Source organism: Bubalus bubalis, chromosome 4 (genome assembly GCF_019923935.1).
Source record: "Bubalus bubalis isolate 160015118507 breed Murrah chromosome 4, NDDB_SH_1, whole genome shotgun sequence".
Lineage (NCBI taxonomy): Eukaryota > Metazoa > Chordata > Mammalia > Artiodactyla > Bovidae > Bubalus > Bubalus bubalis.
Window position 1 is genome coordinate 99,246,083 of NC_059160.1, and position 11,344 is coordinate 99,257,426.

The 11,344-nt window shown below is 38.6% G+C and overlaps 1 protein-coding gene across 1 annotated transcript; it reads left to right on the forward strand.

Annotated features, from left to right (window-relative positions):
* The first annotated feature begins 3,975 nt into the window (after positions 1 to 3,975).
* Positions 3,976 to 11,059, forward strand: KERA (keratocan). Its single transcript, XM_006062954.3, has 4 exons — positions 3,976 to 4,194; positions 4,367 to 4,417; positions 5,751 to 6,644; positions 10,788 to 11,059. Exons 3-4 carry the CDS (start codon positions 5,759 to 5,761, stop codon positions 10,958 to 10,960), a joined length of 1,059 nt encoding a protein of 352 aa, XP_006063016.2. The 5' UTR covers positions 3,976 to 4,194; positions 4,367 to 4,417; positions 5,751 to 5,758; the 3' UTR covers positions 10,961 to 11,059.
* Positions 11,060 to 11,344: the final 285 nt, after the last annotated feature.

The window sequence follows — 11,344 nt, forward strand, 5'->3', positions numbered from 1 at the left end:
TTACTGTGTGGTTCACAACAAACTGTGGAAAATTCTTAAAGAGACGGGAATAACAGACCACCTGACCTGCCTCCTGAGAAAACTGTATGCAGGTCAAGAAGGAACTGTTAGAACTGAACATGGAACAACAGAGTGGTTCCAAATAAGAAAAAGAGTACATCAAGGCTGTATATTGTCACCCTGCTTATTTAACTTATATGCAGAGTTCAGTTCAGTTCAGTCACTCAGTCATGTCCTACTCTTTGCAACCCCATGAACCGCAGCACGCCAGGCCTCCCTGTCCATCACCAACTCCCAGAGTCTACCCAAACACATGTCCATTGAGTCGGTGATGACATCCAACCATCTCATCCTCTGGCACCCCCTTCTCCTCCTGCCCTCAATCGTTCCCAGAATCAGAATCTTTTCCAATGAGTCAGCTCTTCACATCAGGTGGCCAAAGTACTGGAGTTTCAGCTTTAGCATCAGTCCTTCCAAAGAAATCCCAGGGCTGATCTCCTTCAGAATGGACTGGTTGGATCTCCTTGCAGTCCAAGGGACTCTCAAGAGTCTTCTCCAACACCACAGTTCCAAAACATCAATTCTTCGGTGCTCAGCTTTCTTCACAGTCCAACTCTCAAATCCATACATGACCACTGGAAAAATCATAGCCTTGACTAGACTGACCTTTGTTACAGAGTACATTGTGAGAAATGCTGGACTGAATGAAGCACAAGCTGGAATCAAGATTGCTGGGAGAAATCAATCACCTCAGATATGGAGATGACACCACACTTATGGCAGAAAACGAAGAACTAAAGAACCTCTTGATGAAAGTGAAAGAGGAGAGTGAAAAAGTTGGCTCAAAACTCAACATTCAGAAAATGAAGATCACGGCATTGGGTCCCATCAGTTCATGGCAAATAGATGGGGAAACAGTGGAAACAGTGACAGGATTTATTTTCTTGGACTCCAAAATCACTGCAGATGATGACTGCAGCCATGAAATTAAAAGATGCTGGCTTCTTGGAAGAAAAGTTATGACCAGCCTAGACAGAATATTAAAAAGCAGAGACATTACTTTGCCAACAAAGGTCCGTCTAGTCAAGGCTATGGTTTTTCCAGTGGTCATGTATGGATGTGAGAGTTGGACTGTAAAGAAAGCTGAGCGCCGAAGAATTGATGTTTTTGAAATGTGGTGTTGGATAAGACTCTTGAGAGTCCCTTGGACTGCAAGGAGATCCAACCAGACTATTCTGAAGGAGATCAGCCCTGGGATTTCTTTGGAAGGAATGATGCTAAAGCTGAAACTCCAGTACTTTGGCCACCTCATGCGAAGATTTGACTCATTGGAAAAGACTCTGATGCTGGGAGGGATTGGGGGCAGGAGGAGAAGGGGACAACAGAGGATGAGATGGTTGGATGGCATCACTGACTCGGTGGACATGAGTAAACTGAGAGTTGGTGTTGGACAGGGAAGCCTTGTGTGCTGCAGTGCATGGGGTCGCAAAGAGTTGGAGATGACTGAGCGACTACTGAACTGAACTGAGTCTCTCATTAGAAAGACAATACCAAAGCCTCATCATTAAACACTAGACTTATTTTCTCCTCTTACTAGAATGAGGTATGACTCAGCAGAGTCTTTCATTAATTCTTGTATCAAGTAGCTTGATTCAGATATTCTTACCATTATTTTCATTTAATTTACTGAACTTCCACATAAGTAGTTCTAATGAAGAGTTAAAATCATCCTCCAAGAATCAGCAATCCAAGAAAGGTATATTGAATTGTTATGGGAAAAACCAAGACATAGGCAGACAGAGATCACACTAATGGGGGCAAACACCCTATGTTTTGGTCTGGAAACAATGATACCAAGCATCGGCAAGCATTGCTGATGATCCTTTTTATTTATATCACGTCTCCCAGGGTCCTTAACATGTTATCACATGCTCACAAAATAAGAAGGAAGAGTTGAGAATGATTTCCAGATTTCTAGTTTAGGAGACTGAATAAGCTGATAGTGTCACTCATAAGTATAAAGTGACAAGAGCAGTAAAAGATACAGGGCTGTGGGACCTGCAACAGATGTCTATATAGTGCATGGATACACACATTGGAGTTCAGGTTTTCTTCCAGAGGCTGGAGTGAAGAAAGAGCCTCAGGAGTCATCATAATGGAGGGAATGGTTAAAACTTTGGAATTGTTTAAAATTTTTGAGATCTTAGACTCTAAAAAGCTTTAAATGCTAGAAATATCTTTTTTTAAAAAAATGATACAGGAAACACAGAGCTTCAGAATACAGATAAAGAGAAGTCCCAAGGAAAGAGGAGGAGTAATTTGGAGAGAAACATTTCATTAAAGGGGTGGGTCGGCATTGCTAGAAGTCACAAGTCAAGTAGGCTAAAACTAAAAGATGTCAGTAGATTAGTAAATATGAAGATCATTGCTGGTTTTTGTTTTTGTTTTTGTGTTTTGTCAGAGCAATGTGAGGGAAAAGGAGGGGTTAGAAACTCTGTTTTGGTGGCTGAATTGTGGATGGGATGGTGACTAGAAATGGAGATTAGAGGCAGCCAATGTACGACTCTAATTTTCCTATGATGGACATGTAGCAACATTTTTGTAATAGAATTAAGAAGTGACTGAAATAAGGTTGGCTAAAAAAGAAAATTAAATAAGAGAGTAGCTGAAGGGGGTCATGCAGTTTAGAGATTATCTGTTGTTTATGTCATGAGGGTTTAGAAAAAGAAGAAAGAAAAAGGAAAAACGCAGTAAAGAGAGGAGATCACTGGTGTGAGAAAAAGTTGTGTCAGACTCTTTGTGAACCCATGGACTATACAGTCCATGGAATTCTCCAGGCCAGAATACAGGAGTGGGTAGCCTTTCCCCTCTCCAGGCGATCTTCCCAACCCAGGGATAGCATCCAGGTATCCCGCACTGCAGGTGGATTCTTTATCAGCTGAGCCACAAGGGAAGCCCTGTGAGAAAAGCAAATAACCCTTAATTTTTTCCCTTAAGATATAAATGTGCCTGTTGGGCTACCAAGAGATCATGTCTGATTTAGCTCTTGGGCTATAAAAGCCCTTAAATTGAAGGGTATTTTCCATTTGAGAGTGTAGAGTTTATGCTACTAAAAGGCTAACTTTTCCTATCCTTTACAACAAACTTGTGAGGGGGTCCAGCCCTGTGTTGTAGCTGACAAGACTGTGTTTAGGAGAAAGGAAGTAAGTGGTTCAGAAAAAGTTTTGTGAGTCCAGTGCTCTCTGCTCTTCACTGTGTTCCCTCTCTGATAATACTTGCGTGAGTAGTGTCAAATGAGTCATATCTGCACACATTTCTTTTCCCAGAATGAGATAGATTTAGAAAACACAATGATTATAATCAATCAATAGGATAACATCTGAAAATGAGATTTTCAAAAAATTTTGTCTTTCCTTAAGAGGCATGTTTTTTTTTTTTCCTCAAATGCAAAAACTAGAAGAAACATTATCCTAAATTTATGTGCTAAAGAAACAAAAGAGTGCAACATAAGGTCCTATAATGCCCTAGATGCAAAACATCTGTTATAAAGAGAAAAAAAATCTCATTTTAATAGTTATTTGGAATAAAGCTCCCAATATGAAATAGAGACAGAAGAATTATTTCTATAAAACAAAGCATAACAGTATATTTAGTGCCAACATCAGGGAGAGCTTTCCAGATTTCATTTTTAAATTTCTCAAATATATTTTCTATGTCTTTTTCCCTTATCAAAATCAATATATCTAAATAGAATTTAGCAACTGTTTTATACAAGAAAAAATGAGTAAAAGATTTCCATATAAAGAGGACATTGGCCCTTATTTCTTTGTATCCAATTAAAAAAAGAAAAATGCTTTTAAATCTCTTTTTTGTTGTACTTGAAATTAAAACTGCTTTTAGTTTCTTGCTGTTACTCCAGATCACTGCATAACGATATCTTTGGGACTGTGAACTCAGAGTTTGAAACTGGCACTGAATTTTTGTTATGGGTTCTTGAGATTAAAGTCAGAATTTTCTGTGCTGGGCTGCCTAGGTACTGAAGTGCTGTGGTTGTTGGAGGGGTTAAAGCTGGAGCCATGGATGCATATATATTAGGGAGGATTTATAAAAACACAACCGTGGAGCCTGGGTCAATCCATTACTATGAATGAGCAGTGACCAATAGAAAGGGAAGAAGAAGATCCAAGAACTGAGGTAAGCAGTGTTCTGAGGCTCTGTCAAAGTGGAAACAATAGATCAAAGGTGTTCATGGTGACTGGTCAGAGGAGATTGTATTTTTTCCTCATAGAAGGCTTGACAGCATAAAATAAAAACAAATTCCCTTAGTCAAAGTTTTCTTTTTTTTTTTTTCCTTAACTGATTTTAGCAAACTTCAGCTCCAGACACAGGACTCAGCGATACATTCCTGGACAGCAAGGTAAATTATTTTTTACAATTTTCGTAACTCTTAAAGTTAAGAATTCAAAGTTATGATTCGTCTGAGGCAGGGTTAAAGCGTCAATAACTAAAGCAGATCCCTATTATGAAAAAAATAATGTTTTAATGTGTCTGGAGGATAACCAGAGGAGCATTCCGCAATCACAAGAAATTTGACAGCTCAAGGAAGCAGCTTTGCTCTTGCCTCGATTTAGTGTCAAAAGCAAAAGATCAGCATTTCTAAATGATGCTTATTTTATCTTTTCCTAAGGAATCAATAAAATTTATTTGGTCTTCATTACTAAGCATTTGAACTAAATGTACCTTGGTCAGAATGAATGTTACTGTTATATAGATACACACACACGCACACACACACACACACACATATATTTTTCACATTAGGATAGTTCTTTGTTCCCATAGCCTTGTTGATACTCAGCTGGGAGGATTTCTGTCTTTTAAATGTCTCACATATCAGTAAGTGTTAACCTATGCTTGTTAGCAGCCATACTGAAACTATGGAGATCACCTGTACCCTAAGCATGTTCTTTTGTTTTCTTTCTTACCGACCATGGTAATGCCACTTATGTAAGTGTGATTATATCTGTGTCTATGTCTATATCTATATCTGTCTAGAGAGAGTTTCATAATCCAAATTTCTTGGCTAAACAGCTTGATCTTGTATTAAAATATTAGAAATATTTTCCTAAACCCCCAAAATAAAACTTACCTGAGAAGCTGGGCAACAGAGCAAGCGATTAATCACATACTTTTCTTCAAATCCTAAAACCTTCCTTCACAAAAAAACCTGCTAAAATGTTCTTTGATCTCGCTATTTCTTTGGTTCAAGGGCCAAAGAGCCTGGGAAATCTCATCCAGATGTTCTGCTCATTTAGGAGCAAAAGTAAAAGCATATGCCTACTTCTTAGGAACAATGTAGACTCTAAATTTGAGTTATTAAAAGGTCACTTTTTTGTACTTGTGTGTTCAACTCTGGGTTTCAGTTAACTTCCTTGTATTAAATAGCTTGAAATGGAAAAGCACTTAGAGTTCCTAAAATTTGCTTTTTCTTACTCGGTTTTCATCGTGATTGTGTTAAAACTGGAAAGTTACAAGTTGGTGAGTCAGTTTCACTTTTTGAAAATGCTTTGCAGATAGTGCTCACTAAATAGATGGGTAATGATTGATAACTATGCATCAAAAGCTGTGAAGTCTTTACCTCCCTCCCTCCCCACTCACCAAAGAAGCTATGTTTACCTATCATTTTGGTGCATGCAGTTATCGAAAGGTCAAACTTTTTAAACCTCTAATTATTGTATCCCTTATTCTAGATACTATAATGGCAACCACAATCTGCTTCATCCTCTGGGTGTTGTTCGTAACAGATACAGTGCGGACTCAAAGTGTGAGACAGGTTTATGAGGCAAGTGATCCAGAGGACTGGACAATGCATGATTTCGATTGTCCCAGGGAATGTTTCTGTCCTCCCAGTTTCCCTACTGCTTTGTACTGTGAAAACCGAGGTCTCAAAGAAATCCCTGCTATACCATCAAGGATCTGGTACCTTTATCTTGAAAACAACCTGATAGAAACCATTCCTGAGAAGCCATTCGAGAATGCCACCCAGCTGAGATGGATAAACCTAAACAAGAACAAAATAACCAACTATGGAATTGAAAAGGGAGCCCTGAGCCAACTGAAGAAGCTGCTTTTCTTGTTTCTGGAAGATAATGAGCTAGAGGAGGTACCTTCTCCATTGCCAAGAAGCTTAGAACAATTACAATTAGCTAGAAACAAGGTGTCCAGAATTCCTCAAGGGACTTTCAGCAATCTGGAGAACCTGACCCTTCTTGACCTGCAGCACAATAAGCTATTAGACAATGCCTTTCAGAGAGACACCTTTAAGGGACTCAAGAACCTCATGCAGCTAAACATGGCTAAGAATGCCCTGAGGAATATGCCGCCAAGATTACCAGCCAATACAATGCAGCTGTTCTTAGACAATAATTCCATTGAAGGAATACCAGAAAATTATTTTAATGTGATTCCTAAAGTGGCCTTCCTGAGACTCAACCACAACAAATTATCTGATGCTGGCCTTCCTTCTAGTGGTTTTAATGTATCATCAATTCTAGATCTTCAACTGTCTCACAATCAACTCACAAAGGTCCCCAAAATCAGTGCTCATCTGCAGCACCTTCATCTGGATCACAACAAAATTAGAAGTAAGTAACCATCAGGGTGTGTCGTTGACTAAGTTACTCATTAAGTTTACTCTATATCTTCTTTTGTGGTTGTTGTTGTTGTTTCAATAATGTTGGTGTTTTATTCCAACTCTTGTACTTTTAGATTTTTTTAAAGCGTTATTTTCAAGTTTTGTTTAGTCACAGTGTCAATGATCCAAGAGGTTAAAATCTTGGATTGAAAAGTTGATTTTAGTAATCTACAGAGGTATATTACCTGTTGGATAAACTAAATGTCTCTATCTTCTTTTACTCCGACTAGATTCTGATATTCCTGCCTCAGTGGACAGACTTACTGAAGAAAATGTACCAGGCACAAACAATCTCATGGATAGTAAGAGAAGGAATATGATTTAGGAGGTATCAAGAAGGGACCCCAGCCTTAAAGACTACAGAGAGCTGATGCCTACAATCACCCTAATTAAAGTTTCTGCTTTAGATCAGTGGGTTTCTCAAACTTTGGAGTATGTAGATGGGTGGCCTCATTCCAGAGTTTCTGATTTAGTAGGTCTGGTGGGACCTGAGACTTTTCATAGCTAGCAAGTATCCTAGAGATGCTGAGATTACTGTTTCAGGGACCATGCATTGGGAACCAATATTGTACCTTAAGGTTTTGCTCAAATGAAAACAAAACAAATGTCCCTGGAAGGTGGCAATTCCTTAGGTCTAATGGCAATCAACGAGGTAGAATACCCACTCCTTTCCTGAAAATAGCTTTTATACGAGAGAGATGAGTGTAGTGTGCCTTGGAGGTAGAGATGCCGTGAAGGGAAGAAGCTAGAGACATTAAAGGCAAACTTGGCATCTTCACAATTATGCCTGAGACCAGGCTGACTCTGGTGTAGAAGTGGACAATGTCTTGGTCCAGCTACAGGCTATGCTATCAGCCTGTCAAGTGTCCAGGAATGCTCTATCCTCGAACAGGCCCTTACGGAAGATAATCTTGAGGGGGGCCTTCTGAACAACTTTATAAAATACATTCTTAAAGTGAGAATCAGTTGGATGGTTTGTAGGAAAGTAACACAGATAACTGTCAGAAGGTTGTGCTGCCTGCTTATCACTCACTAAACTTTTATTTAAGCAAATAATTACATAAATATCCCACTTGTAAGAACAGACCATTTTTGCACTGTGTATTCTTCAGTTATTTGATATATATATATATATATATATATTTTTTTTTTTTTTTTCCTAACAGCACACTTGAGCATAAAATCCAGGAACTTATGAGCAGGCTGCTGCCACAGCAGTGATTTTTTTGCCATGGTAATGAGACACATTGTTTAATCTTGTAGTTAAAGCAAAAGATGCAACAGGAAAATATCTTAATAGTTGAATCTGTTGTACTGAACCAAATAGTATGGCAGCCAATATTAACCTGTGTGTGTGTGTGTGTGTGTGTGTGTGTGTGTGTTAGTTGCTCAGTCATGTTGACTCTTTGTGACCCCATGGACTGTAGCCCACCAGGCTCCTCTGTCTATGGAACTCTCCAGGAAAGAATACTGGAGTGGGTTGCCATGCCCTTCCCTAGGGTATCTTCCTGACCCAGGGATTGAACCCTGGTCTCCCGCACTGCAGGTGGATTCTTTACCAAGTGACCCACCTGGAAAGCCCAATATCAACCTAAATAAATGTAATTTTTCCTGACAAAAGTTCTATGCTTCTACAGGTGCATTCCTTACCTGACAACAAAAGTCCCATAGACATTTGAGGTAGGAAGTCAATTTATAAAGGGATTCCACATAGATCCCTGTTTGTGAATTGGGGATTCCCCTGAACTGGGCCTATGCGCATGAGAGTGTTCAGGAGTGAGGTAGTAAAATCCAACACATGGTTGGGCCCCCATGCAAGGTAATTACATAGCTGTACAAGGTTACCCGAAGAAGAGAAGGACTCTGTTCTTCTACTCTGAGTGCTTTTTTTCATCGAAGTTTTCTCATGTCTTTCTGTTTTCCCACCTTTCACCTTAATGTGCTTCAGAATCACCTGGAAGGCTTATAAAAGACTTCTGGGCTCCAGCCTCTGTGTTTCTGACCCAGTAAGTCTGGAGTGGGGTCTAAGGATTTAGTTCTCAGGTAGTACGGATACTGCTGGTCCACACTTTGAGAAGCACAAATGAACCCTCAAAGGAATCTGTGTGCTATTATGAATTTCTGAAGATAGAAAAACTGAGGCTCAACTAGTTGAGGGTATTTTGCCAAGGACAAAGGGTAAGTATAATAGACAGGGCCTGAATCCAAGGTTTCCCTTAGGTGATCTTTCTCAGTCCAACAGTATAATCATAGGACATTTTCTTCAATCTCTAGAGTACAAGACTTAAGACAAATTTCTAGCAACGGAGGTAAAAATCATTTTCACAGCTGCAAAGTCAACATAGAGAAATTGATTTACTTATTTCTTAATGTAGATATCCAGCACAGTTATTTCTATATTCCAAGAAAATAAATGGAAAAGAAGAATTTCCCTGGCAAGAGTTCTTGGCTCATGATTATATCACACTGTGTTATAGTGACTGCTAAAGTACTTAGTTCTCTTACCACATAATCTACTCTAGTTGTTAATAAATTGGTTTCCCAGAGACATAACTTTTATATGAAGAGTTTATAGGACAGCAAACGTTTATCCAAAATGATAGAAATGTTTATATCTTCTGAATGCCATAGGGACTTTAAATGTGGCAATAATGTTACCTATTCAAACAAGTTGCTTCTTGGTACTCTCTCAGAAACATTACAATTATTTCATGAAAATATAATTACATTTAGAACACTTGTTTTTTACATTCTAGTTATTCAGACATGCATGGGTTATGGGTAATAAGGGTAATAAAGATAAGAGATAACATATCAGAAAGGATATAATCTCCCCAGTGGGCAAAGTGACCCTGTGCAGTTGGAAAAGGGTGGGACTCAGCTACGTACTTAATGAAATACCTGATGCACACGACCTTACCCGCCTGAGTCACTATTTTAGCAATACCCGGGTAGGGAATGTTGTTCAATAAAAGTTGCATCACGATAAGGTGATAATGTATGTGAAGAAAAATACCTTGAGGAACACAAATCTGCTATACAATGCAAGTCATTACTTTTAGCAAGTTAAATTTACAAAATGGTATACAATCAGAGCAAAGCACCTCTGCAGTAAGCATAAAACCCTTCAATATGAGTCAGTGTGCGCCCACAGGACACAAAAGGAAGGTCATTGCCAAAGTGAGGTGGGTCTTATCTTCTAAGGGAAGATCTCTCGCTCAACACAATTGCAAAATGGGATAAAGGGAGTATAAGGATTCATTTGAGATCAGTTATTAAGCACACCCATCAGTATTTTGCTGGTTTAACACACCTTTCTCTGCTAAATGCTCCTAAATCTCAGTATAGACGCTGCTGCCAAGGGCTCTGATCCAAGGCAGGTGCACGATTTCTCACATCCTAACAATGTGAAGAGGCTGACAGGATATTTCCTGGCTTGAATTTTTGTAATTCAATTCTTGGCAAATGTTTTTTCCCAATTAAATACACTTAAGTATGGAGATTCAAGGCTGTTTTCGGCAAGTATCATGTATACAAAGTTATTTTTAATTGTACTTTAAAAGAAAAAACGTCATCATGTATGATTAGTTTGTGTTTGCATTTTAAAGGTAGCTTTCAAGCACTTTCTCTAATAATAGACTGACTCTCTGCCTTAACATCCATCTATTCATCCATCTGCCCACACACCTACCCATTAATTTAGTACCAGCTCTGAACCACTGTTTCTACCTCTGATGCCCAAATACTACCTTTCTCACTCTACAGTAATCTAATCACACCTTTTCTGGCCTGTCAAAGGAAGAAGACAAGTGATACATCATATATACCTTTGTTTCCATCACAGTTCTTAACTATATGTCTTTTCTAGTGTTGTGTATTAAGTATAGCAAAATATGGACTGACATTAGTATATGTACATTGCACATTTTTTTCTGTCCATAACTTTCAACTTAGACAAAAAGAATGTTTCCCTGCCACCTTCATAGACCAAGCCACTATGCCCTCCATAGGACTGTTTAATAGCATGTTGGTCTTCCCATCCTTAGTCTCTTGCATTCTGGTTCATTCATTCATACTATTTTTGTCTCCATAGATGTGAACGTATCTGTAATATGTCCTTCAACTTCTACCACACTGCCTGTGGAAGATTCCTTCAGTTATGGACCTCATCTTCGCTACCTCCGTCTGGATGGAAATGAAATCAAACCACCAATCCCTATGGATTTAATGACCTGCTTCAGGCTCCTTCAGGCTGTCATTATTTAAATGTGTCTTCAAGAATCTAAAATTCATTTAATGAGTTCAGATTTCTGACATGAAATTTGGTTACCATTCATAGGTGTAAGATAAAAATCACTTTTCTAATTGCTTATATGGCCACTATTTTTATTTGTACAACTTATTTTTTCTAATCAAAGTTGCTTTTCCCCATATATAGCACAGCCTGCTTTTCTTTAATAAAACAGGACACCGAGTCATGATAGTTTATCAACTCAAAGATAGTTCCTTTTTGTCTCTTTCACAGCTTACTAATGCCAATTAATGCAATACATTGTTATGCAATAAAAACGATGTATTTGTTTGCACATGTTCAAAATTGCTTATGCAGATACTATAATCACGGTATAACACAACAATCTAACAAGAGGT

Bases quoted from the DNA above. Each gene is read 5' to 3' on its own strand.
- KERA (XM_006062954.3), top strand. From the start codon at position 5,759: ATGGCAACCACAATCTGCTTCATCCTCTGGGTGTTGTTCGTAACAGAT. The intron at 6,645-10,787 runs GTAAGTAACCAT...TTGTCTCCATAG, and splicing joins GGATCACAACAAAATTAGAA to ATGTGAACGTATCTGTAATA.